The following is a 26,908-nucleotide window of genomic DNA, read 5'->3' as shown; positions in this document are numbered from 1 at the left end:
TAAACTGCTCATTTGTTAACGGTACATAATTATTTCTGAATAAAACTATTGTGTATACGAATATTTTCAGTTACAGCATAGAACAGGTTGAGACGTACATATCAACAATTTAGTTACAAAATCGTTAGTAATTATATTTATTAATGAATAACAATGTTGCCTAATTTCGCCAAAGGGCAGTGTTCTTGACCGTTAGCTATCTCGGTTAGATCGCTTAGTCACTGATAATGGCGAATGTATAATAACTCATTTTGCCAGAATTTAAACCATCCCCTAATTTATGTTGCAACGTGTGTTATTTATTGCCTTTTTGTGAGTGAAGCTTATCAGTTAATTAATTACAAGTTTTTTGTTAAAACAAGGGCATCTCAATTGGACGTTCTCAAAATATTTGACTAAACATTAGGTTCTTAGTCTAGTTTCAAGGACATGTCCAAATACTGAATATTAGCCGTAATTTCGTTGTTATATGTCAAAATGGATATACAATTCGCCATAGAACAATGTCGGATTTGATAAAAAAACTAAATCCACTTTTTATCATACTTTGGTACAGTGACTAAATATTACGGCTACATTAAAAAAAATCCATGTGTTTTAAATTTCAAATTAATCAGTCGGTAATGTGACGGATTTGATAGAAACGTGTGATTTTTCTAGAAAACTCTGTAATGTAATGTTATTATTTTTATTTTGTTTCAAAACAAACCCTTTTGTTTGTTTGTATGCCAATTTCCATAATAACAGAATATGAATTAAAATAGTTGCGAGTGCGTTGCCGAACTTTTAAGAATTAGTACGCTCTTTTCTTGAAGGATCTCAAGTCGAACTGGATCGGAAATACTTCAGTGGGCAGCTAGTTCCACATAGTGCGCAACAAAAACTGCCTTAAAAACCTCTCAGTTGTGGAACGACGGATGTCGAGGTGATGCGAGTGGAATCGTATTCTGCCTCGACGTCCGATGATGAAACTCAGCTGCTGGTATTAATCCGAACAACTCCTCCAATTGGCAAACAGCAGTGGTAGATAATCGTAGGTGGCGCTCTCTTAGCTCAAAGGCCAAGCACTTTAGGTATTTACGCCATCGGAGTATATGTCATTTCTACATGTGCAAGAGTACCCTCAAAATACATTTATTTAACAAACTGGAATATGATTACTTGGCTTCATAAATTTCACTTAGATGAAAACATCTAAGTGACATTTACATTTATAACAATAAAACAAAATTTTCATTATAAAATTTTATCTATAATGAAAATTTTGTTTTATCTCTTACTTTTGTTTAATTGTTCAAAATAGTGAACACATCTTCATTTATCTTCCCTCAACTTACTTAAGGAATTTGTATGGCCCTTTAAGCACCAAGGTTAAAACCTAGAATTTTTGGTGTTTTTGTATCCTCAGTTTAAACAAAAAAATTGTATTGTAAAAATATGTGAAAATTTCAAAAATAATGGCAATAATTAAAATCCTTACAGAAACTATGGCAACTTAGTCAGAATAGCATTTTGCGAGACATTTGTAAGCACAAATAAGTCCTGCAGTAATTTAAAAGAACAATGAAGTTGGAATATTGGAATACTTGATCTTTCTCCTTGAACTAATATTAATTCATACATTTAATTCTCTAGTATTACAGATAAGAATTAGTATTCGGTTCTGCAGTCGTTACTAGATTTAGCCTTACACAGAAAAATCGCCAAAGTAGGTATTTAATAATGACTGAAATAAATGTATATGAGCCTCATCCATAATTTTTATTTACGATTATTCTCTATGGATGTTTTGTAACCACAGCATATATTGTACAAAGTATCAAGTCACGTGTCATTAAACTAAATTTTAATTGTTGTAAACGCACGTTTATAATTAAACAGATCATTAACTGTTTTGTTTCGGCTCAAGAAGCGTGTGTCAAAATATATTTAACAACTTTACATTTACAACACATATAACAATATACGTACTTATGTATATGTAATGAAGGCACATATTCGAATGACAGCCTTGTATGCACCCATGTTTCAATTTTGTAATTTGAAATGTTAGACAAAGTTACCTGGAAATTATTGAAAACTAAAATAGCCCATATATTAATAACATTAAGGCTTTATCCTACAATTGTATAAAGGTAAATTAAAAACGTGGTTCCCAAATCGATTAAGGCATCCGAACGCATCTGCCATTCGAAATTTGAATAATGACAGGTTTAAAAAACAAACATGGCGGATACGGAACCCACTATTAGCCGTAATTTCGTTGTTATCTGTCAAAATGGACAGACGATTATACGTTTCGACTTATCGAGTAATTAGCACGCAATTTGTGTAATCGATAACTTTAAAAGCAAATTGAAAAATAAGTCCAATTTCCCTATGTCATGAAATAATGAAAAGGGAAACGTTTGTTCTTTTAAATCAGTTTAAACATAGTTTAGTAAGAAAATTTAACTATTAAAAAGCAGCAATTCCCACTCATACCGTGCAAAAAAATGTAGTCGATTTCGATAATTAAGTGACAGATGATAACGACCGAGTCACAATCGGGTGGTGGCGCGTGGCAACACTCGGAGGCACGCGCGATGCCGCGATAACATTCCAAATTCAAAAACATTCCAAATTTAATTAAATTAAGATTCCGGAAAGCGCTCATTTGATCCAGCTACGATTAGGGTGTACAAATCGAATTCAACGTTCCACATTCGAACTTAAGGTCTGATTTTCTTTTTTTAAACTTAATTAATGACCGTCGAATGGTAGTTCTCAATTTGAATTTTATTTTTCTAACGTTACGATTCATTTGGACGTTAACGTTTGAATAGCGTGTTCGTGACGGTAATTATATAAGGGTCGCGATAGGGCAATATAATCTGTATCTCTTGACGATAAAAACGAAATTGCTTTACTGTCGCCTTCCGTGACGTTGTATCGTTTGCTAAAAGTCAGTTTTGTAGCATTTTATGAAGAGTAATAATCGAATTAATATCGAGAATCGCTTAATTAAATAGATATGGTGAGTGTGGGGCGATTTTTTGGGATTGGCGTTTATTACGTTGGTTATGCGTCATGTTTGTTATACTCGAGGGAATAATTAACTGATACGACTGTAGTTGCGTGTTTTTGAAGTAAATATTTGAATGTTAAGTTAACTTTTTTTATGGAACAGGGGGCGAATGGGCTTACCGGATGTTAAGTGATACCGGCCGCCCATGGACAGTGATCCGTGAGTGCGTTGCCGGCCTTTTAAGAATTGGTATGTACTTTTCTTGACTACGGACGACGACGGAACTAACTACGCAATTTTTCATTCATCATTTACAAAACATTACACGCAGATTATTCTTTAAAAATATTTTTATATAATTGCGCTTTATTGCAAATTAAAATTAAAATAATTAAATATAAAGGAGGGCTACTGGCGGCCTTATCACTTTCGAGGAATCTCTTCCAGGCAATAACTCTGGGGAAAAAAAGTTAAATTAATAATCGCAAGAAATGTAAAATACATAAGATATGTTTACAATAACTTACTTAAAACACACTTAAATTTTCCTATCGAAATTTAATACGTCATACTTTAATTAATCTGATACGGTTTAATTAATATAATTTTAGTCGATGGTATTCTTCTACCTGTACTTAAAATGTAGCTTTAGTTCTAGTTTCTCTAGTGTTTATCTAGACAATACACACATAACGTAACGTGGAATTGTTCTTACATTTTAAGTAGGTACCATTTCATCAATCATCAGTTAAACTTCCGTAGTATTGAGGTCATGGGACCAAAACCGAATTGATATGCTAGATTGCTATTCGGTTCAAAGAACTGTACTTAACATACTTACCTCTTTGTCTATAAGAATTGGATTCACAAACGAAACTTAGCGCTAAAACTTCCGTACGTCATAAATGACATGACAATGACAATGATTTGACCTTTGGGAGGAATAATTCGCTATAAGTCTCGTTTTTAAATTTAAATTAACCCATTAAATCATTACCTATTAATTTATATTAAAACTAAAGTACCTACTCTTCCGTCCCTTTCTGTCAAACGGTGCTTACACTGTAATGAAAAGAGACAGATGAATGAGTAAGTATAGTATATGAAAACTAAAATAATTAAATACTCGGAAGCTTTATTAAAACAGTAACCACTTGTTGAGCCCCCTCGCCGGAAACGCGTGGTTGGCCGGAAGTGCCGGAAGTTCTGGTTTAGTAAAAGTGTGCCGATACTTAACACCCTACACACGCAAATTTCAAGTACCTACCTACAAATTTGAAGCGTGGGACAACGGAGTAAAAACCGTTAAGATTTTTATAATGTATATAAGTCTTTATAAAGATTACGTGATCAATTATTTTTTTCTGATTATGTATAAGTTAATGAGCAGTGTTGGCCTAGTGGCTTCAGCGTGCGGCTCTCATACCTGAGGTCGTAGGTTCGATCCCCGGCTGTGCACCAATGGACTTTCTTTCTATGTGCGCATTTAATATTTGCTCGAACGGTGAAGGAAAACGTGAGGAAACCGACATGTCTTAGACCCAAAAAGTCGACGGTTTGTGTCAGGCACTGGAGGCTGATCACCTACTTGGCAATTAGATTTAAAAATGAATCATGAAACAGATTCAGAAATCTGAGGCCAAGACCTAAAGAGCCACTGATTTTTTTGTACACAATTTTAATGTATATATTAATAAGCATAATCCGAAAAAAATAATATATAATTAATAGCTTCAAGTATCTATTAATATATTTTCAGTATTAATTTAACTAACTGCTATTTAGCAGTTAGTTAGATTATAATAGAAGCCCTATATTGTATACAAGCGCTTGCAAACCTATGCCAGCTGGTTGGAGTAAATAACGAGGACCCCAGAAACCTCATTCCAATTCCAATTATCTCTGATTTAATGTAATTGTAGGATTCAGCGTTGGTTTAGGCAATTTGACAGTTTGCACGTGTTAGTTTTAAGGTTAAATTATTAGTTTTATCTAAGACATACTGTGACAATTGTCAATATTTCTTGTATACTTGACAGTTGACAGAGTAATTATGAGGAACTCTGAACCTTTTTCAACGCAGTAGGATCAAATTTAAACAAGGACCTTGAACCGTTTTTTAAGTACCTACTCCATAGATATGTTGTATTAAAAGGCCGGCAATAATAATGTTCTATTGAACCCAAAGAAATTTGCGATGGGATTTTTTTCAATTTCGATCCCATTTTAAAGAATTAAAGAAAGATATCATGTATAATATTTTATTTCTCTTAGCATAATTATAATAATACAGTAATTTACGAAGTAATAACTACTATCAATAAATAACTTTGACGTTTTAGAATAGCGGTCTTATTCTAATTACAATTAGCATTATGGCAACACTATACAAAATTATTTCTATAGTTTTTGGTTTTCGGTAACAAAATTATTATTTATTACTAATTTTAACACTACAAAATGATCGGAGCATTTACTGTGATGGCTTTTGTGTATTTTAAAATACATGTCATAAATTTAATGGTCACAGTAGCCCACGTGCACAGTATAAGATATACACGTTATTCCATTCTTCAATATTCACGAAGTTGAAACAGTCTATTCGCACTATTTCAGTACTCATCTATCTCTTTTTATCCAACGTAAAGACAATTGGATAGAAAAGGACAAGAGAACTTTAGTGCCTGAATCTAAATTTAGTAATTTTCGACATCCCGAATTTTTTACTACAATTTGCTAAAAATTTTAATGATTTAACTTTATGATGACACCATAGAGAAATGTCAAAATAATTTTTAAATTCTGACAATTACACGATATCTAACAGCCTTAAGTGTTCATTAAAAATATTTACGAAAACCAATAAACATGACTACTTAATATTTGGCAAAGCGTAACAATTACTTAGAATATTTAAATATCTTACACAAAAAGCACAGTCGTCTTGCAACTATATACAATTGGCTAGCGATTTAAAACTATATACATATAATACAAATGTGCAATGACAACGATTTTGTACGTTATATCTCTTTGTGTTGTACGGGCAAGTTGATCCAATACTTCCTGCGACTGTTCGTGTGAACTTTTCTTCTTCTTGTAGTATTTATATGTATCTTTATTAAAGTTAATTAACGATTTAATGACCTTGTTTTATAAGCACTTTGTATATGTATAAAGTAACTCAATAAAGTCTTAAAGTTCATACATTGTTTGCCTACTAAATGGAAGTGGAACCTTTTGAAATAATTTGCTTTAATTGCCACAATAGAGTTGCCAACTCGCGAACTGCAATATTGCCCGTATAACACAACTAACCTAACTTCAACACTCACAACACATAATATGACTAGTTAGTACTGTCCATTCGCCGCGTCCCTCGCGGCGTCAAGCGGACACTACACTAAACTGGATAACGGCGCTCTCGAAGTAACTGGAGACACCGGTAATGGCTGCATCTGCTGCGGGGCCTGCGGTTGGAAATATACCCCAGATTCACTCGAGAATTGAGGGTGCAATGGCAGGGGGGTATGCGGCATTGTCGCTGGCCTCGATTCGTGATACAAAATTGGCACACGTACTAATCTCTGCGCGGCGTGCGCCATATTAGCAGCCTCTAATTCCGCGGCTAGCTGCCTTTTCCATTTGTTCCGGCGGTTTTGGAACCAGATCTTCACCTGTGTCTCTGTTAGGTGTAGGCTCGCTGCTAAGCCAGCGCGTTCTGAACTGCTTAAGTACCTTTTCATGTCGAAAGTCGATTCGAGTTGGAACACCTGCGATCGAGAGAAGACGGTGCGAGTTTTCTTCTTCCGTTTACCGAGATTTGTGTTTGGATCTCGTTTTTCATCTTTGTCGAAGTCGTCGCTCTCGTCTATGTCGGGATCTGAGTCTTGGGGATCTGGTTGTTGCTGGTATAATGCAGGGTGAAGTCGTGGGGAGCGAGGTGAAGAACGGGATGGGGATGGAGGTGAAGGTGCTCTAGGTGGACTGCGAGTTCGAGGGGATCCTCCGGCAGATCCATCCTCGTTCATTGTTGAGTCTTCTGTAACAATGAAGCAGATGTTATTCGTCTTGAAAACAAGATACCTAAACTACACTCAGACTGGCCCCAACATAAATTTTTGCTAATCTTATTAGCCCTTAATACTCCGTAATAAAAATAAATCGAACAAATCTTCACAAATCGTGGAATGGAACTATTAGTGGATTACGTTAAAAGGTTTCGAAATAAATAGACACGATTCGGATCCAATTACCTCTGGTTTAATACGAATAAATCTAATTGTAGGATTCAGCGCCTTTAATTAGGCAATTTGGTAGCTTTCACGTGTCGGATTTAGTTTTGAGGTTAAATTAGTCGAATTAACAAGGAAATTCTATAATATATAGTTATGCTGTTTTTGTTTATGCGTGTCAATTGTCAATATTTCTTGTGTTTTCTGCTTAACTAGTTTTAATTATAATATGATTTATACTAGATAAAATTTAATAAAATCTTTATATTAAAACCCAGAATCTTATACTTTAATTTGTTTTTGGTCTAAGTTTGTACAAAAAGTACAATATTAACTAAATTCATATCTCTGATTTTTTGTTTTAAAAACTCTTTAAACATTTATTTAAAAAGAATAAAACCAATTTCCCCCGGAAGCGACATTGTCACAAATTATTCCAATATTGAATTTCAAAATTCGAACACGACACGAAGGCGCGAAGCCGAATGTCATCAACGCGGTTGAATCACTACAATCGAACCGGGACATCAGCTGTTTGTCGAGCGATATAACACCTTAAGCCTCATTACTTAAGTCGAAAATCAGTTCCACAATTTGCACAACTTTTGAGATGACTAACCAGTATACGTTGACACTCCACGCGATTAAAAGTGTAAGCGGGGAGAGGTCGTGTAAATTTGTTAGTTGTAGCACTGATTCGCATTGATTTTAGAAGCCATATCAAGTAATCCTTTGTTACCGTTGGCTTGCTGTTTACACAAACGCTTACTAGTTAAGCAGTTTATGAGTCTATTATGCGTTTAGATTATTATTTAATTGAGTATTTTAACTTGAGGAATAATAAGTTACATTGAGTGGAAGAAGCGTCTCTTATCTAAGGTTGTTGACGTCGAAATATTTTAAGTTAAAAAGTGCTGTCTTTTTTCAATACACGTATTGCATTTTTAATCAGGGCACTTTGTAATTTACACAGGTACAAAGGAAAGAGAAATGAAGCAGGCTGCTCTTATAACAATAAACTTCGATCAGAAAAAAAAATAAAAGACGAACAAATGCTGTGACAGCTATCCGAACAAACCACATTCGAAAATTAAAACAACCGCGACATCACCAAATGCCAACATTGCTTTTGGCGCGAATGCCGATTAATACAACTGGCGCACGAGCGAGCGGGATAGATATAGCTTTGACAGTTCAGTGTTGCTACACGTATAAATATAGTACGATGGTAGAAAAGCATTGTTCGGTCGGTTTGGGCCGCGTGAAATGGCGTTCGCTTTGTTTTCCCCGGAGATGGGTTTTGGAAAATTAAAGCGAAATGAGCGGGGTTGAGAGAGCAGACGGGATGACGATTGCTTGTTTACCATAAATATAGCGCAGGAAAATGTGAGAAGTTTCGTTTTATACTTAAACAAAAGATCTGTCTTATGTATGTTGGAAATTATTTTGGTAGTTTTTGTAACTGTATTCAGAATAATGACATGGCGCCTAACTTTTGCGGTGCAAATATGTGCACCGTTCCTTATATGAATATTATGAAAGGTGGGGAAAATTATAAATACCTACAGATAAAAATAAAAATATACAAAGGTTTGTTGTTGGCAATTTATTAAAAAAAATACCTTAAAGAGAGCTTTGAGTTCAGTTTTAATTCTAGACGTTTTTTTAAAAGACTTGCTTTAGAAATTACCTGTGGTCATTAGCTTAAGGGACCACCTATTATTGTTGCAATAATAAAGCCTACACTGCTATAAGCACTCCTTTAAAAAAAATAGTCCAGACCAATCTGTCAATAAATTAAACCTACTTTTAAATGCATAATTAAGTAATGTACTTGCTATAAAATCGCCAACATATAAAATCCCAGTCATCGATTGAGGGAGGCCGTAGCGGTGCTAATCCGTGTTACAGTGACATCATTCGCGCCATTATCGTGTTCAGTGTTGCCATAATCGCACCTTACATAACTAATACTTTCAAATTTAGTAACGGCCTTAATACTATGTGATACAATCAAGGTTGCATATGACACGCACATTTAAATGTTTTAAAATGGCTTCCTAATAAACTAAAGACACATCGAGTTATGATAAAATAAAAACTTTTTTAGTAAGTTCGTATAACACTTGTGCTATAAATACAGAGACAAAAACTAAAATACGACTACTTTATTTCTCGCTTATCTATAACTTATCTACACCTATTGTCTAATGCATTAAGGGCTTAAAAATAAATATGTAGCGTTGACCAACAAAAAGACGTTTTGAAGCCCTCAAAGAGCCCTTAGTTTTAATGCTTATACTTATAACCACAATGTCTTCACTTACGTTAATACGATCAAGCATAATGTGCTATAATGTAATGTATGGTTACTTTATTGTTCTAAATCGGTACAGTGTACTGCCTTGCGATTCTGTAACTCTCACAGCGGTTTTCGCAGCGGTGGTGGCGCTCAAATAAAAAGAAAAGAAAAACAATAAACTACAAGCTCCCTCCTTATCAGAATGACTGCTTTACGACTGATTTGAGCGCGACCGCCGCTGTGAAAACCGCTGTGTGAGTTCGAAAAGTGAGTTACAGAATCGCAAGGCTGTATCGCTACTGCCATCATCGTTAGCAGGAGTACTATTTTCTACTTTGGGGACGTGCGAACAAGCTCCAGCTGTCCAACAGGTTTGGTAAATTCCCGAGGAAACCAAAAATCGATGGGATGTTTTGAAACAAATATGAATGATGTATTGATTATTAGATATAGCATAACATTTACCTCTAGGTGGCGTCCGTTCGTGGGGCCTCTGCCAATACCAAGGAGCTGGGACAAGACCACCATACCTGCCAGCTAGCGCACTCCATTGTGATATAAGACCCAATCTGTAACAAGGAACGTTAATTGACTTAGATTTGCTTGTCTGGATAAACTAGGCTATTACAGATACGTATACGGTAGGTATTTGATATTTATTTATGTGCTATATTTGTTTATTTTAGTTTCTTTTTTTAAATTTTTTAGTGTCTTTCGACGAATCGGGACGACACGAAAGTTTATGCAGACTATACAGTTTCGTCATCATCCATTCCACTTGTTGGAGTTAATAATAATAGGCAAAATTCAAGTCAAGAGACGGGCTGGTAGAAGAAAGAAGTCATAGTTGCGGAACGTGCGGATTTTATAAGTGGACCGGCATCACATCCACCGGAGCTGTTTAGACTAGCGCAAGATACCCGGCTATTCAAGTTGCTAACATATTAACAGTTATAGGTTAGTAGGGAGGTGGTAGCTTATTAAACGCCTTTAAAATTGTGTCTGAATTTATAGTTATATTACATTAAAAACATCCTCATTATCAAAAACCAATATTGCCAGATACATCCTTCACCATTGTATCATTTTTTATTTGTTTGTACCTAACGAGTTTTGTCTTATAAACCATATTGACGTTAAATAATGAATATAACATTGATTTTATCTTCAGAATCAGCCCTTTTCCACGTCTAATAAAAAACAACAAAGTAGAGAGGTAATAAATCACTCTGGGAGCAATGTTGCCATTTTCTTTTCTTTTTTCAAAGCGAATGTTCACGATAGACATCGACAAGCTTTCTCGCTTACCAGTTAGATATCGATATATAAATATCGATTTGGTAACAAAGAGGATTGGCGCGTTCCCTGGAGTGGTAGTGATGTACTAAATTATCGATGGATGAAACCTGTCTGAGAAAATGTTATATAGAGTTTTATGTTTCCTATTATATGTAATTAAATCCCATTCAGGGTGTTTGATGATAATAATAATAAAAATCCCATTCAAGATTCCCTTTGCTATTTATCTTAGTATATATCAAAACTGATCTATTACATTAAATAATACTTGTGTATTATTTTGTTTATAGATTTATTATATTTAACGACTCATTTTAATGGATATTTATTTAATATAGTCAAAATACCTACATTTTAATATAAGTTAAATAATGTGTTATTGCAATAGTATCCATTTTTTCCTGTAACTATTACTATATACGTGCTAGGCAAAACGCTTATTCAAAACTATTAAAAGAGAAAAACAATTTCATAAAACTACTTAGCACTAAGGGTAATAAACGTTACTGCTATTCACAATAAAAAGAAAGGAAGAATAAAAAACAAAGAAACAATTATTATTAAAACGGTAAAAAATTAAAGATAACTTGCTACAATCACTCTACGGCCGCAGAGCAACGTCGCTACGTTGCTACGCCGTAGCACGTAGCCACTCTCATAATACAATGTCGCAATAAACCAGTGTAGAACTAAACCACTTCACATCATGACTTTTTCCTTCACATTTCGCATAGGTATTATATATTTTTTTTATATTACAATTACAGACTATTTGAAAATTAGTATATTAATAAATCTAAGATTTCATAATGAAATATTATCGATAAGGTTACGTCCCTAGTATTACAGTATAGCAATGTTTATCGATAACTTTGACAATGCCGATTGGATGCTTTATCGACAATAATTTAGCAGGCTGAATAGAAACAACTGATTGCGAATTTATAACAATTTCTTTCTAGGAAATCGTTTAGTACTTGTTTAGAGAATAAAAACTTTTTTTATTATTCATATCACCTTTAATTGTCTAAATAGTTATTCATGTGTTCTGAAAGCACTGTTAAAGTTTTTTTTTAAATATAGGTCGTCAACACAAATGTGGTTTCTACAAGAGGTTATGTTCTACTGATATTTTTTACTTTTTCAAGATTATATCTAACAGATCCTATTTAAACTCATAATTTAATCGTCTCAATCTAAATGTAATTTAAAAACTCACGCAACTGTTTGAGACTGAAGCAAAAAATCCGAGAGAACCAATTTGCATTGGTCTCTCGCATTTAATCCCAGCAGGGAAGTTCCAAACTCAAATTCCATTACACGATAAAGTACTGCTTCCTTTTAAAGCGGAAAGGAAGAAGCCGCGCCATGATTGGTTGGCTCACCGCGTCCTGATTGGCCGTCTCATGACCCCGCCTCCCTCGAGGGGTATAAAAATCGATGCCCGTCACCCGCGCGTTTCTTTTTGCTGCGGCGCGTCTGCTCAACACTCCACACTTGTTACTAATAATAGCGTTTGTACTTTCTTTTATAGCATAAAGTGTTTACTTGTATCTCTTGTCTGTGCAAGCGACACGGGAGTCTTTTGTTGGTAGATAGGGAGGTATTCTCGGACGCGTTTAAAAGCTTCTAAGAGATATCTTTTCACTTATTTCTAGGTTCACGAGTCACGACGACAATAACCTAACGGCCATTCTCTAGAACAGGGCTTTTAACCGCTTAACTGTCAATATAACATAGTATTTATTTGGTTGCTTTAAGAGAAAATTAAAGTTTTAATAGCCGCTATTATGAAATAGTTTTACGAAAAATTTAAACGATTGTTAAACGCTACAAAGTATTGTACGAGTTAAGTGTTTTTGGACAATTGTTATCTTATACAATACGCCTATTTTATTCCCAAGTACCGTTTAAATGAAAATACTTTATTATACCATAAATATATCTGTTTAAAGTCAAATTTCACGAACATTTTGTATTGTGATAAAACATGTTTTCAAAGTATCTATCAAAAACTGATGAACTGTCAAAAGCCTATTTTAACAACCTACAATATTGGTGCCTACAATATTTTTAATACTTCAGGAAATATAATGCTAAACTATCCGAAAGATATCTAATATGTTTTTCATATATCTAACTTATCTTTTCTAAAATATGTTTAAATCTTCATCGCTACAACTTTGTATAATATAGCACTTTTTAAATTTTAACATACAGATAGAACCTTAAAAACAGCTATACCTACTACAACCTGGCTGGTTAACAGAATAATACAAATTATAGTTTTTATGGAAACTAGTACATATATAAAACATACTTTACTCTATTTTCAGTTAAGCGGTTGCCGGCTATTATTATAGCAATTTTACAATATTTAGGTGGAGGATAAAACTGATTGAAGAAATTGATAATTGTAATATAGAAAGATTTTAATACAGCAATTTTCCTCTAAAGTAAAGAAATGCACCCTTTTAGATAATAAGGCTTGTATCGTTATTTTAGTAAACAGGACTTTTCACCGCAGTCTATGTACAATATCTCCCTTCCCGTCAAAAAAATTCCTTAAAAATCTTCAAATATATCAAATTCTCTTAAAGGATAAGGAGAACTTCCCCTTACTTAAGTACCTACCCTTGAATACAGTCAATTAGGGCTAACGCAGAAGCGGGTAGCGTTAAATTATAGCTTTTAATATATATTTATATTACCCCCGTGGTTCGACTTAATTAATGATTCTAATAACGAAGGTTCCGGCTTAGTTTTCCGGATAACAAGAACTATTTTGCGTCATTTCATCATCAGAGAATTGCCAGCGTCAATATTTCATACCTCACACATTAAAGGTTTAAAAGAATTCAAGTAAACGAGCTTAATAAAAATTATAGCTTAGTTTATGGATATAGTGAAACTTGTCACTACCTATTCCTTCAGCATTAACTTATTAATATTTAAAAAAAAAATTTTTGAGCGCGTTTCTATCAAGCGATGTCTATGAAACTGTTTCTTCAACGTTTAGGCGTCTCAAAATGATATTTTAATCGCTATCGCTTATAAGTTGGAGTAAAACCAAATCCATTATATTATTTATATTTGAGAGGGTAAGTAGCCGTCTCACCCCAAGAAGGCTAAGATTCTGCCCACCCCATTTGGACCTATTGGGGGCATTTAGAGGGTCCCACAAGTATGTGTATAATCTGTGCTTTTTAACGCGTGTAATAAGGTTTTATTACTTTTATTAATAACGTCTTGATTCTATTTATTGAGGGGAGAGAGTGGTACACATATGCTACGTTGAGGTTTCTACATCAAAGATTTTATGACATGTATGAGCTACATATTAGCAATAATGTTTGTCTTTTGATCTATAAAATGTAATAAAATAAAATAAATGTTATAAAAATGTATATAATTCCTTTCTTTCCTTAAATAACAAGATTAGTGACATTTTTATAAACGAATATCTTCCTTGTTACAAAATAAGCATCTTAAAATCTTTCTGTTTTCTAAATATTTTTTGTCTCAATTTACCTAATTAATCGTAAGACGTTTACAAGAATAAGGTAAGAAAAAAGTTTAGATGTCAACACGATGGCGGGAAAAGTGACAGATGGTTTACATCATAAACAAAATGTCGGACGTCACTGTAGGCGTAATTAGTCTAGGGGTGAAAATAAAGACGCTTTACAAGATTTCTTTTCTTGTTTTATTTAATTATTTCGATTGTTTTTATAATTAACAGGTAGTTTATATTTCAACGTTTTTGCTTCTAGCTTTATGTATTTGTTATTTCAACCGCATCAATTGGACTCAAAGTAAGTGGTTATATACTTGAATTTAGTCTGTTTCATGTCATATAGCATATAGGTTTTATTATGTATAAGTATGTACTGATATTACTAGGTATAATTGTACATGTTATTTCTCTGTAAGTACATTTTTATGTCATAATTATTAAGTTTTCTTTATATAAACGTCTTATACTTGGGTGGCTCGTTCTGTTGTTGTATCCAAAACAATCTAATGCAGCAAAACCTCGTTTAAAGAACAACATATCCCAACAAATCGTAGTCAAAACAAATGAAACGTCAACTGTCCACTGCCGACCGTGTTTACACGTCACTACAACCCATTACACATTTACGGGTTTGACAGATAAAAGGGTCATTTTTACCCGCGAATTTTACGCAGTGTTGCCAGATAAGGGGCCGGAAAACTATCTTGTTGATTAGATGGGGTAATGATGTTTCTTCTAAGGATTATTTTGGGACGTGCTGTTTCTCTTGTTCGAATTAAGTTAGCTTCGTGTATGGTGTTGCTATTATCATTAGTTAAATTACAATGGATTGAAGATTATCTTTACAAAAATGTATTATTGACTTCATAAGTAGCGTTGTAATTCCGGTGGACTTCATTAATTATTCGAAATAAAAGATTGATTGTCAGAAGCACCATCCTAAGTTTGACAACGAACTAAACGCTTTGTTTGTGTTAAATAAATGTTATATTTTTCACTGAATGAACTCTATTACAGACCAAGACTAGTTTTTATATAGTATCGTCGTATTATAACAAAAATCTACAGCCTTCTAAACTTATTATTTATTTGTAATTGAACATTGCTAACATTAAAAACCTATTAAATTACAATTGATAATGTAAAGATAAAAAAAAACTTGATGTAATGTGAGTTTTATTGACATAATTTAAATAGCATGAGTTAATAAAAGTTACTAGTAGCGATCAAGTAAATTGTGTTCATAAAGCAAACTTAATCTAAGCCTCATTACCAGCTTATTAATATCAAAACTTTGTAAGTTTCCATCGCCAGTGCTCGCCTTTAGTGCTAATTTAAGTTGAAAAATAAATCAATATTAAATATTATAATTAAGCTTCTGTTTTATACTTATTTTGTCTTATGCTTCATGTTGTTAACGAAAATAGTGATATCTAAGTTTTGACTTGGCATGTATAAATTCCCAAATATAAAGCAATTAAAAACATTATTAAAAGAGAAATAAATACTTCAAAAGTAAAAAAAAAAAGGTGCGCGTAAGAAGTTATACTTCTTTGGCATTATAAAAAATAGTTTTTGATTGCATGCAAATAATTAATTACAATTAAATAATCAAAGACTGGAAAAGGAGTCATTATAGTCAATAAAGTTCAGCTTACATTTGAAAAATTAAATAAATAAATATTTATTTTTATTAATGTTGTTTTTTAAATTATGTCCAATGCAGCATCTTCCGTGGGCAACTTCATTCTGTTAATTTTGTGTCACGGTGCGCGCGCTTCGTAAAATTTCACTCTCATCAATTTTTCATAACGCGCCTAAAGAAGTATAACTTCAAAAACGGTTTTATAAGACTGGTTTGGTTGTATATTAGTACAAATATGATATACATACCTAGACAGCATTGCATCATTCGCATTTCCAAAATGATTAGCAGCGATTGCTGCCTCCAAAACATTCGAGTCTCTTCTCGGTTCAGCTCTATTTAATATCGAACTTATTGAGAAACTTGTATACGGCGCACTGCCTGTGGCCTTTTCATCCTTCTTCAGGTCGTAGAAGGGAGACTTCTGATCTTTTCTGGAGGGCGACGAGGGGATATCTGGGCTACTGGCACCCGATACCACGTTGACTTCGATGTCGTTGTCTTGCGATGATGGCGAGTCCATGTTTAGCACCTCATTTTATTGATACAGTCTGTGGAAGTAAAAATTTGTTAGGATGTTGGGAATATAAAAAATCCATTAGAATGGTTTAATTGACAATTCTAGTATTTATACGCCGACTTGTATAAAAAATCTAATTTCATAATATATACATATTCCTCATAGGCGAATATGCAGAATTGGAGAGTGAGAGTGTAAAACGATAGACTATAGACGAAACCGTGGATTTAATTAATTATGATTGAACAAACGGATGTAATATTATGACGTGTAAAGTCACGTCGTGTCAACTGTCAGATTTTGGACAAACCCATCGAAGTAAAACGGAATGCGACTTTCGTCCTTCGTTTGACATTCTCGCCATTTTTGTTGGTGATCAGCGCGTATACAAAATATAAATAACCTAACATTTAAGCAAGATTATTGTATAGTTTAATTACTCATTAGTAGAATATCAACATATTTTCCAAAATAAATCCTGTAATGACGTCTTTGTAAGCACGATAATAATTTTCTAAAAATACTTTGCGATAAGCGTGATCCGCTACCATAATATAAAATTGTTGAAACATTAGGTCACGTGACAATACAAATTTGAATGACGTTAATGGGTCACGCATGCCGCAAAGAGTATTCGGGTAATAACTCTCCGGTACTCTTTAAATACCTACTTCAGTACTTCGCTATTGTCCCGGTTTGAATGTATACGTAGTTCTTTTGATATCCGATATATTAAAATAAAATCGATAGTCCAAAAACTCACCAGTACTGGCACAGTATTAGTAAAACCCCTAACAGTATTAAACAATAAGATCTATTATTAAAAAAGCCACCCATTATTTACGAAGGGAGTGTAATCCTCTCTAATATTATCTTGAACCCCAGAGATTTCTTAGACAATAACGCACTTAACTGACATGAATAAATGATGTACTTCGTTCAATTACGTTAAGCTCATATAGTCGCGGTCAGTTGTTGGGTGGCGAAGTCGTGTAGTACCTACAAGTGTACCACAAAGCTTTAGTTTATAGAATGGGATGGGTTCAATGCCCGTATGGACGATATAAAATGTCATTGCAATTTTTCTAGAATGACAAATATGATAGCTATATATAGATGGATAGTTTCATCATCGGACGTCGGGGTCTGAATACGAAACTCCAACCGTATTACATCGACGTCCACCGTTCTACAACTGAGCGTTTTAAGGCAGTTTTTGCCGCGCACCACCACTATGAGGAACCAGCTGCCCACTGAAGTATTTCCTAACCAATTCGACTTAGAGTCCTTCAAGAAAAGAGCGTACCAATTCTTAAAAGGCCGGCAACGCACTCGCAAGACTTCTTGGTTTGAGAATGTCTAGTGGCGGTATCAATTAACATCAGATGAGCCTCCTGCCCCTTTCCCTCTGTTTTTATTAATTTAAAAAGGTTGGTCCTTATGGCAGTGTCTTTTTAACGCTGGCAGCATTTCCTCGCTGTATTGCGATACATATTCGTTGAGCCAGAAAAGTACCAGCTCTGGGGTGACCAGTACAGACAGTACGCCAACTTAAATCGTTAATAACCTGGGGACTTGAATCCCACAGCCCAAGAGTCTCTACTCCAAATAGAACAAAATCATAGTTATAGCAAATTTATGTATTACATTGCCTATTTTACGTTTCAAACTGAATGAAGCATATAAAACGTCAACATTTAATAATTTCTATTTTAATTAACGAATAAGTATTTTAATCTAGCTTTGAACATACGTACATAAACCATTTAAATGTGGAACTATCAACCGCCGCGCATTTAAATGTCGGCATTATTTAATGCAGTGGTCAGATAGGATCGGTGGAAATGTTCATTTTATATTATTTTGCGAGCGCTTTTCATCGTGAATCACCCGTTTGATCGCCACTTTACAGTTATTGATAAAGCGTTACAATTTAGTTTTAGAATAGTTGATGAATGTGTAACCGATTAGCTGCCGTTTCTGTATATTCCTTAACTTCATACATTTACTTTATGTATTCGAACATGTCTAGCAGTAACGGTTTGGATACTAAGGGCAAGATCTATAGAGCGCACTTAGACTTAGTTCAAACTTTACTTACGAAAAACTTTGCTTAGTGCACACTAAGCATAAACTATGATTTAGTATTTATAGTCATTTTAACGGCGAGATTAAGCTAAGCACAAGCTAAGACAGATTATGACAAAATACAAACTAATGTTTCATTTCATGGAATACCTTCTTTATTATCCTTTAAAAAAGTATAATAATAACAAATATTTAAACGTCTAAAACGGTACACATCTATCTTCTATTTATTGGTTTGGTTATATTTTGAATTTTGTTGTTGCTTGTCAATGTCAACATATGCCAGTGATGCCAGGTGACAGATACCATATCACACCAGTTATTTTTAAGATCTCTCAAAAATGGGGTTTCAACACTTATATAAATAATAAACACCATAATAAAGTGTAATTATTTTATTTCATGTATTTTACAAACAAACATAAAAAGTCAAGTAAAAGATATGATGATAAAGTAAATTTTGGGTCCATTATTTTTGTTAAGTTTAAAGTCAAAGTTTTAGTAGTACTCAGAGAGACTCGCAGTTTGCTGTATAAATACAGACTGTGATTTAACTCGAAAGGTAAGTCTGAGCAAAGTCTAAGTGCGCTCTATAGATCTTGCCCTAAGGGTAAGATGCAGAAACAAGATAAGCGTTTAATCGAACTCAGGTTCGTCAAAAATATATTGGATTTTAACAAGTTTCGTATCTGAATGAGTGTGTTTCACAGAAAAAGATTACCGCGGGAGTTATGTAACTTAACAATAGTTAAGTTATATATATTTTAGTAAATAAGTAGAAGCGTTAACAAAATGTAAGCAATCATCGCACACTAGAAGCCAATATGAGCCCAATAGTTTTAACATTCTCGTTTCCGATATTATCCAATAAGTGTCACTTAGATTTACGAACTATAATTAAGTTAGCTTTTTGTTAATGTAACCCCTAATGTAATCTTAGTTATAACTTAAAAGCTCAAATTTTAAACAATTAAAGCTAGTTGACACCCAGCTTCAAACAAAGTGTTTCATTTAACTGTCCCCGTTCTATGATCTTTAAAATATTAACTAAAACTTTTAAAATCTTGTTCTACTTGAACTACAATTTTAACGTAACGCTGTCCTGAAGTTTTATATAGTGAACCCGTGACTGTAGTAAATATAGTTTTTACATAGTATGCCAACTTTATTTTTTATTTATGAAGGTTCGTATATATAGTAATTATTACATAGTATTCAGTATTCACCAATGCTGCTTACTGCCGTATGCTTAGTTACGCTTTCCTGTTTCAACGCAAGCGTCGCGCGGAAACAGTATGTGTGAAAGTAACACACGCACACACATACTAATGTTGCAATCATGTGCTTTAGGTTTTAACAATAATAATGACTATTGCTTAGATAACTTAAAACTTATTTTTTATGGGATAAACGAGCAGGCGGTCACTTAGAGTCAAGTGCTTTCACCATAGACACCTGCCACACCAGGAGGTTTGCAAGTGCGTCACCGGCCTTTAAGGTAGTCATACGCTCTTCTCTTAAGTCATAACGGTTAACAAGCGACAAGATTTGTCTCAAACCGTGCTGTCGCCAGATCAACATGAAATGACCATTTTGTTAATACTGTTATTAGCAAAAAAAATCTCAAATTAGTTTAATATGATATCAGATATAAATGCAAATTATTAACATAGCTCCGTGTCTAGCAGCGTGTCTTCGTTCCGATAAAGAAGTTTCAAATGTCTTCGCGTAACGATTTAGATAATATTAATTTGTAAAGAAGTAGTACTTTTGGTTTAAGAAGAACTCCATAAAAGATATGCCGAACAAATAGACCTATTTATCCGGCTAATCGAATTTTATACAAAACAACGTTTGATGGTAAAACATGGCATTTGTTTAATGGTTTTAGTAATTCGATACTTCCATCAATCCACGCCAGGTGTTGTAAATCAGTGAGGTGAACGAGAAATCGATACTTTGGAATCGATTAACATTCTTTGATAATAGAGGATTTAACGCATTTTTTACATTTTTTTAATTTCTCGATTCGATTGTTTGAAATCCCACAGTTGTGTGTGAATCTGTGAAAGCCAGTGTGTAAACTTTTTTTGAAAGCATTATCTAGTAAGTGATTAGCTTAAGTCCTACCCACATTTATATGGTACATAGAGATATATCTTACATAATGAATAAACAAAAGTAATGGCGTTATATACATCATCATCCACTCCGCTATTTTTATAACCAATTCAACTTAGGGTCCTTCAAGAAAAGAGCGTAGCAATTCTTGAAAGGCCCGCAGCGCACTCGCGAGCCCTCTGGCAATGACAGAGTCCATGGGCAGCATATCACTTAATACTAGGTGAGCCCCTTAGCCCCGTGATCTATAAAAAAAAAACACGGTAAATTCCAAGCGTAGGTATTTGAGAGATGAGTGTAGAAACCCGACGGGCCAAACTTGAAGAATATAGCTGCTATTTGTGTTGTTAAGATTCTTATACATATACTCTATACACATACTATAGATTCATTTTAAAATAGACACATAAAATGTATTCAGTTTGTCATATTTATATCATAGCTTATATACAGCAAATCGCGTCAGTTTAAATGATTTTAAAACATCTCTAAATTGCTGTAAAGGTTCGTTTTCTAGGTCCCGTTTGGGATTATCCAAGTGTACTTCTGTTGTTATTCCTCTCTTCTTCAATAAATAGTTTTCTTCTTTGTATATTGTTCAGCATTTGCACTGCTTGTGTCGACTTCCTCGATGTTTGATAATATAGATTAAAAAACAAATATTCGCTAGTCAAATCTTATTTAGTGTAATGTTAGTACATTTAATAATTTTAATAGAAATTCTAATTAAACATAACCTTGATAAAGATGACACCAACACAAATTTAACCCTCAACCCTCCATCATAAAATTAGCATAAAGACAATTAAAATATAACAAAGTTAACCCTAAACTGCGGTGATCACGGACAGATGGCCACTTTGCGATACGATCTAACCCGTAAACTTTACAGCGCCTAACCCTATATGCTAATCGTGGTCAGATAATTCGTGTAAGCTTGGACTATTTTATCAAGACATTTCCGACCCAAAATTGGAATTCGATGTGAACTTTTTTAATCTGTTATTACTGAAACGAAGTCACCAGTTATGCTATTACTTTGATAAACCATCTGTCAAAAATCAGTTTGAAGAATCTTAAAAGTAGCTAACGCTCTTCACTAGGTTTTCCTATACAAATATTTGTAAAATTATTGGCAGACCTATTATAAAACTATACACGAAAGGCAACGTAACGCGTGAGTGCGATTGGTCAAACGGATCGTCGCGCGCCTCTGATTGGACGAGATCCCAGTTGGCTAATTACTATATGAAAAATATTTCTTTTGTTCTCCATACATAGCCCGAAGAAGTATAATGACTAAACTAGGGACTTTATATATGCGAACAAAAATAGTGCTTTATTTATATGCAATAGAGTTTATATACAAATCACAAATGCTATTTTCAGTATTTCCGTCGTAACGATTAAATAATGGTGTATATACCTTAAGGACAACACAACATTTATATACGAGTATAACAATATAATGACAGTACACATAATATGGTATTTTGTTAATCAATATATTTCCATGTTTCTGTCTAGTTCCCAATGCCCTACGGATTGCATCTCAATGTATAAAGTTACATATTTATTATTCTATCATGTTGATTTCCATATTCTTCATGCTACAAATAAAACGTCACACTGTACCGCATAGAAGTAACATCACTGTGAAGTCGGGTTGAGTCAGTTAATGTAAAGGGGTATTAATTCACACAACGATACTAATTGGCCATTAAGTGATTACAGTGTATGTGCAATCAAAAATGCATGAATAATTCATAACACAAATTGCTGTAGTAAACTTTTATCTACTTTTATTTCTATACTTCAATGTCTGTTATAACTTGCTAGCCGCTAACCGTTTGCTCGTAGGTTCATAGTTTCAAAAAATAAAACTTTATATTAGTTATAAATAATTCGTTTTATTAAATAAATCTTGTATATGCAGAATACATTGTTGAAGACATAGGTCGCTTCAATAGACATCTCATAATTTAGAATAAAACTAATACAATAATAAATGTTTTATACAAACTTATACGTCAGCGTCATCCTGTTAAAGATAGTGTAAGCCAAACCTCTTTTATACAACAAGAGGTTTGGCTTACACTATCTTTAATTTTTGTACATGTTACACATGTTACATTATATGAAAATATTTTCAAATTAAGGAACGCAATAGGCACATTGTAATTAATATTTCTTCATAGCAAATAAAGTCATATACCTTATAAGAATAGAACATGTACATAGATATACAACATGTATGTACGAGTATATAGAAGTGAATCTAGATAACATTTTAAAATTACAATGTGGAAACACAACAATCGCTTGTTAGCGATAAGGCCGCCCGTTGCCTTATAACTTTTGTAACTTGCTTTTTTTATGTGTATGTTTTTGTATAAGGTAATAAAGTATTAATGAATTAATTAATTTTCTGCTTAAGAGCAGAGAATTAATTAATTTGGAAAGGCTAGTGTAGAGACAGCTAGTCGAGGACCCGGTAAATGTACTTTTTGACAAACAAGCACTATCTTCTATAATGAAACAAAAGAATATGGAAACGCATTAAAAGTATAAAATATACTCTCAAATTTAATGGATGCTATTTCGTCATACAAAATTCAGTATTTCCCAGCCTTGTGTAAATTAAACTTTTTTACTATAATTATTTTTATTTATTAGGCACTCGTTACTTTTGTGTAAGGAAATCAAACTCAATCTATGATCAATTTCACAAGAAGGCTAGATAAGGTATATATATAGAACTTTGACAGCCTTCGACAAACGCTTGATTTATTTAGGTTATTATCTATATTTATAATTAATGCCCGGTAATCATTCCTATAAAAGCGTGAAGCGTTGTGAACAATTTAAACCCCGTTGAAACACTATTTTTCTCAGGTAAAAAGTCCCTCAACTATCAACCAATAAAAAATATAAATTAGTGTAAAGTGATTTCTAAATGTTTCTTATTTGATTTTTTACTAGCACTTTTTCAGTTTGTATTATTGAATATCTGTATTTATAATACACAGTATATGTTATACACACTGTATCAAACAGTTGCGGCACGGTTCGTTTCCTGTAAAATAATGAGGAAGAATACTGTTAAAAAGAGCGCGTTAAATTTGTATTTTGTTAATTATTTATAAATATTATTTTGCGCGTAACAATATTAAAAGTATGAACATATGTCAAAGTCGAAATTAATTAAATAAAGTGCCTCCATTAGAAATTGTTATAATGCGAGTCATGGGAGTAATATTCAGAGAATCATTTGTTACAAATTTTATAATCTATCTAAATTGCTACTTTTAAGTGTTATTAAGTGAATATCAGGGTCATAGTTTGTAATTACCTATTATAAATTTAAAATAAACTGGACTTAAATACTGAATAGGGAATTAATATTAATAATAATCCAGTGACGCTACAACCCAATATGTCTTGGCGTCTGTTTCCTTGGTTATTTATATTTCATAGACAAGTAGGTGATCTTCTTTTTTTAATGTAATGGACACTCACATTGCCAGAAGGCTCGCAAGTGCGTGGCCAGCCTTTCGAGAATTGGTACGCTCTTTTCTTGAAGGACCCTGAGTTGAATTGGTTCGGAAATACTTCAGTGGGCAGCTGGTTCCACATAGCGGTGGTGCGTGGCAAAAACTGCCTTAGAAAACACTCAGTTGTGGAACGACGGACGTCGAGGTGATACGGGTGGTATTTTGTATTTTGCTTGACGTCCGATAATGAAACTCAGCTGCAGGCATTAATCCGAACAACTCCTCTGAACACTCTCTATGGTAAATGCGGTAAAACCCAATATGTCTTGGTGTCTGTTTCTTTGGTAATTTATATTTCATAGACAAGTACGTCATCTTCTATTGTCTGTCTGACACATGTTGTGGATTTTGAGTCCCTACTATGTTTTCCCGTTTCCGTATGAGCTGGTCTAAGATGCGCGTCGAGTTTGTAAGTCCATAAGTCAAATAATGGGGATCGAACCTACGATCTCAAGAGTGATAGGCGCACTCTGAAACCCAACCAACCCTACTTGCTGCTGCTGCTAGGACATTAGACAAGCATATTTATTATTTACTCTTAAAACTATTGAATTATTATAGGATAGTAGTCCAACCGCCAGCTGTAAATTAGTGCAAAAAAAAACAAATTTTGCATATTTTATATACACCGTTTCATCTTTATATAAGTGGGCATTTATCATACTTGTAAAGGAGTTGTAGTCAAATAAATACATTTCATTCTTCACAAACTTTTTGAATAGTTAGCAACAATCTTATAATCTTATCTAACCTTGTAATGTTTTTGACATAAATTGCTTTATATCTCCTGTTCCAATGTCCAAACTCAATGATTTATTAAGACTAATGGACTTGGTAGACGACGATACAAGAGACACATATACCTAATCATTCCTGGCTTTTAGAAACTTGCACGTCAACCTAAGGTAACGCTTGGTGTATATATGGTACATGATGTATTTAGGAAACTACAATGTATCTTAAGAGAACAGCGTTTACTATTAGTTACTTCCCTAAACATATCAAGTATTTAAATCGAATATATAAAATTCTCGTGTCGCGGTGTTTGTAGTTACTCTAACTCCTCCGAAACGGCTTGACCGATTCTCATGAAATTTTGTGTGCATATTGGGTATGTCTGAGAATCGGACAACATCTTTTTTAACCCCCTAAATTTTTAGATAATTTTTAAATTTTTTATTTTTTTATGATACAACATTAAAAAATACATACAACCCCTAATTTTCACCCCTCTACGATCAACCCCTATTTTTTATTATAAATGATTTACATGGCAAAACGAGTCGTTTGCCAGGTCAGCTAGTGATATATAAATATATTTGAACATGATAGTACACCCTTTACACTTTTACCTACATAGTAAACCGCTACGGCTGAGCCTACGAGGCTACACTGTGCTACAGTCAGACTTTGTTTATGTCCAGAAGTCAACCTTAATAATTTGAAGTAAATTTGTCTTCACAATGATATCGTGCTACTTAGTTGCCTAGTTATATTAGAAATCATTGCCTTATATTTTCCAAACTTGTTAACCATTCCTGTATTTGATTATACACACATAAACGTGTTCTGTTTATAAATAGAATAAATTATAAGGATTATTTTGTTTTGTCAAACATATGAAAAACATCAACGCGCTTAATACTCACCGAATAAAATAAAATTCCTTCATATATCACTCACAAGCACAATCACACACCGGTACTAATTTGAGACGTCTTGCCACATCTATACTACTTTTAAAACTGACAACTACCCCTACGATTTAGGGCGTCACTCTACAAAGTTACCACCCCCGGAGAATCAGTGAACCATGCCTCTATTTCCATCCTTTTCATGCAAAAATATTGCTTGACGCAGGGGAATTTTACCCTTATCATAGTGTGTTAAGGGTGGTTGGATGTTGGTTGGTCTTCATCGATTTTCAAGTAGGGTAACACAATTAAAGGGCAGACCTTAACAGTTAAAACTACGTTGAGATTTGAGGTGAAAAATCCAAAGTGCTACCATGATACACTATTAGCGCCCGATCTGTGGTTCTCTTCTCGGTTATAGTGTAATGGAGTGAATTAATGTAGATGAAAGTTTTGTGAGGTTTTTAACCTTTGTTATTTTCTGAACTTGTTAACATTTTTATATTTATACTTTTAGGCATGATCAAAGTTTAGGAATAAAGATTCCAATATTCATTCAATTAGTTACATGTACCTACTGAATAATTTTTATTGTTTGTTCCTATTTGTAAATTTCAATGGAAAATATGATGTATTCCATTTCTGGCTATAGTTTTAGCGTTAATTTTTGTAAGCTGTAGGATAACGGAATAAATAAATGATTATGAAATATGAAAATAAATCTTGAAGTTTTGGATTTGTCAAGCGGTCATGCAAGACATTTAATAACATACATTGCATTAAAAGCTTATATTTTGCTTATGTTAGAAGCGTGCTGGAGTATGCGGGTGTTATGTGGTCTCCATATTATACAAAGTATAAAAAAGCAGTAGAAAATATACAAAAAAAGTTTGTAAAATTCCTTAGTTTTAAAGAATACCAATGCTTCGATAGTTATGCACATTCTTGCATTTATTTTAATTTAGTCTCATTAGAAAGTCGGCGAA

The 26,908-nt window shown here is 33.6% G+C and overlaps 1 protein-coding gene across 1 annotated transcript; it reads right to left on the bottom strand.

Annotated features, from left to right (window-relative positions):
• Positions 1-5,256: 5,256 nt before the first annotated feature.
• LOC125063798 (homeobox protein HMX3-B-like) lies at positions 5,257-26,025 on the bottom strand. The gene is made up of 4 exons (XM_047670438.1): positions 25,938-26,025; positions 16,254-16,556; positions 10,010-10,113; positions 5,257-7,049 (listed from the first exon to the last, which is right to left on the bottom strand). The coding sequence occupies exons 2-4, from the start codon at positions 16,526-16,528 to the stop codon at positions 6,406-6,408; spliced, it is 1,023 nt and encodes a 340-aa protein (XP_047526394.1). The 5' UTR covers positions 16,529-16,556; positions 25,938-26,025; the 3' UTR covers positions 5,257-6,405.
• Between the last annotated feature and the right edge of the window lie 883 nt (positions 26,026-26,908).

The sequence above is a fragment of the Pieris napi genome, chromosome 3 (assembly GCF_905475465.1).
Source record: "Pieris napi chromosome 3, ilPieNapi1.2, whole genome shotgun sequence".
Lineage (NCBI taxonomy): Eukaryota > Metazoa > Arthropoda > Insecta > Lepidoptera > Pieridae > Pieris > Pieris napi.
This window is presented reverse-complemented; position numbering and strand designations above follow the sequence as displayed.

What these genes read in the sequence shown, in the direction of transcription:
- LOC125063798 (XM_047670438.1), bottom strand. Translation starts at nt 16,528, where the DNA reads ATGGACTCGCCATCATCGCAAGACAACGACATCGAAGTCAACGTGGTA. An exon ending in AATGATGCAATGCTGTCTAG is followed by an intron (nt 10,114 to 16,253) that starts GTATGTATATCA and finishes TCCTTGTTACAG; the next exon opens with ATTGGGTCTTATATCACAAT. An exon ending in CGAACGGACGCCACCTAGAG is followed by an intron (nt 7,050 to 10,009) that starts GTAAATGTTATG and finishes TCATTGTTACAG; the next exon opens with AAGACTCAACAATGAACGAG.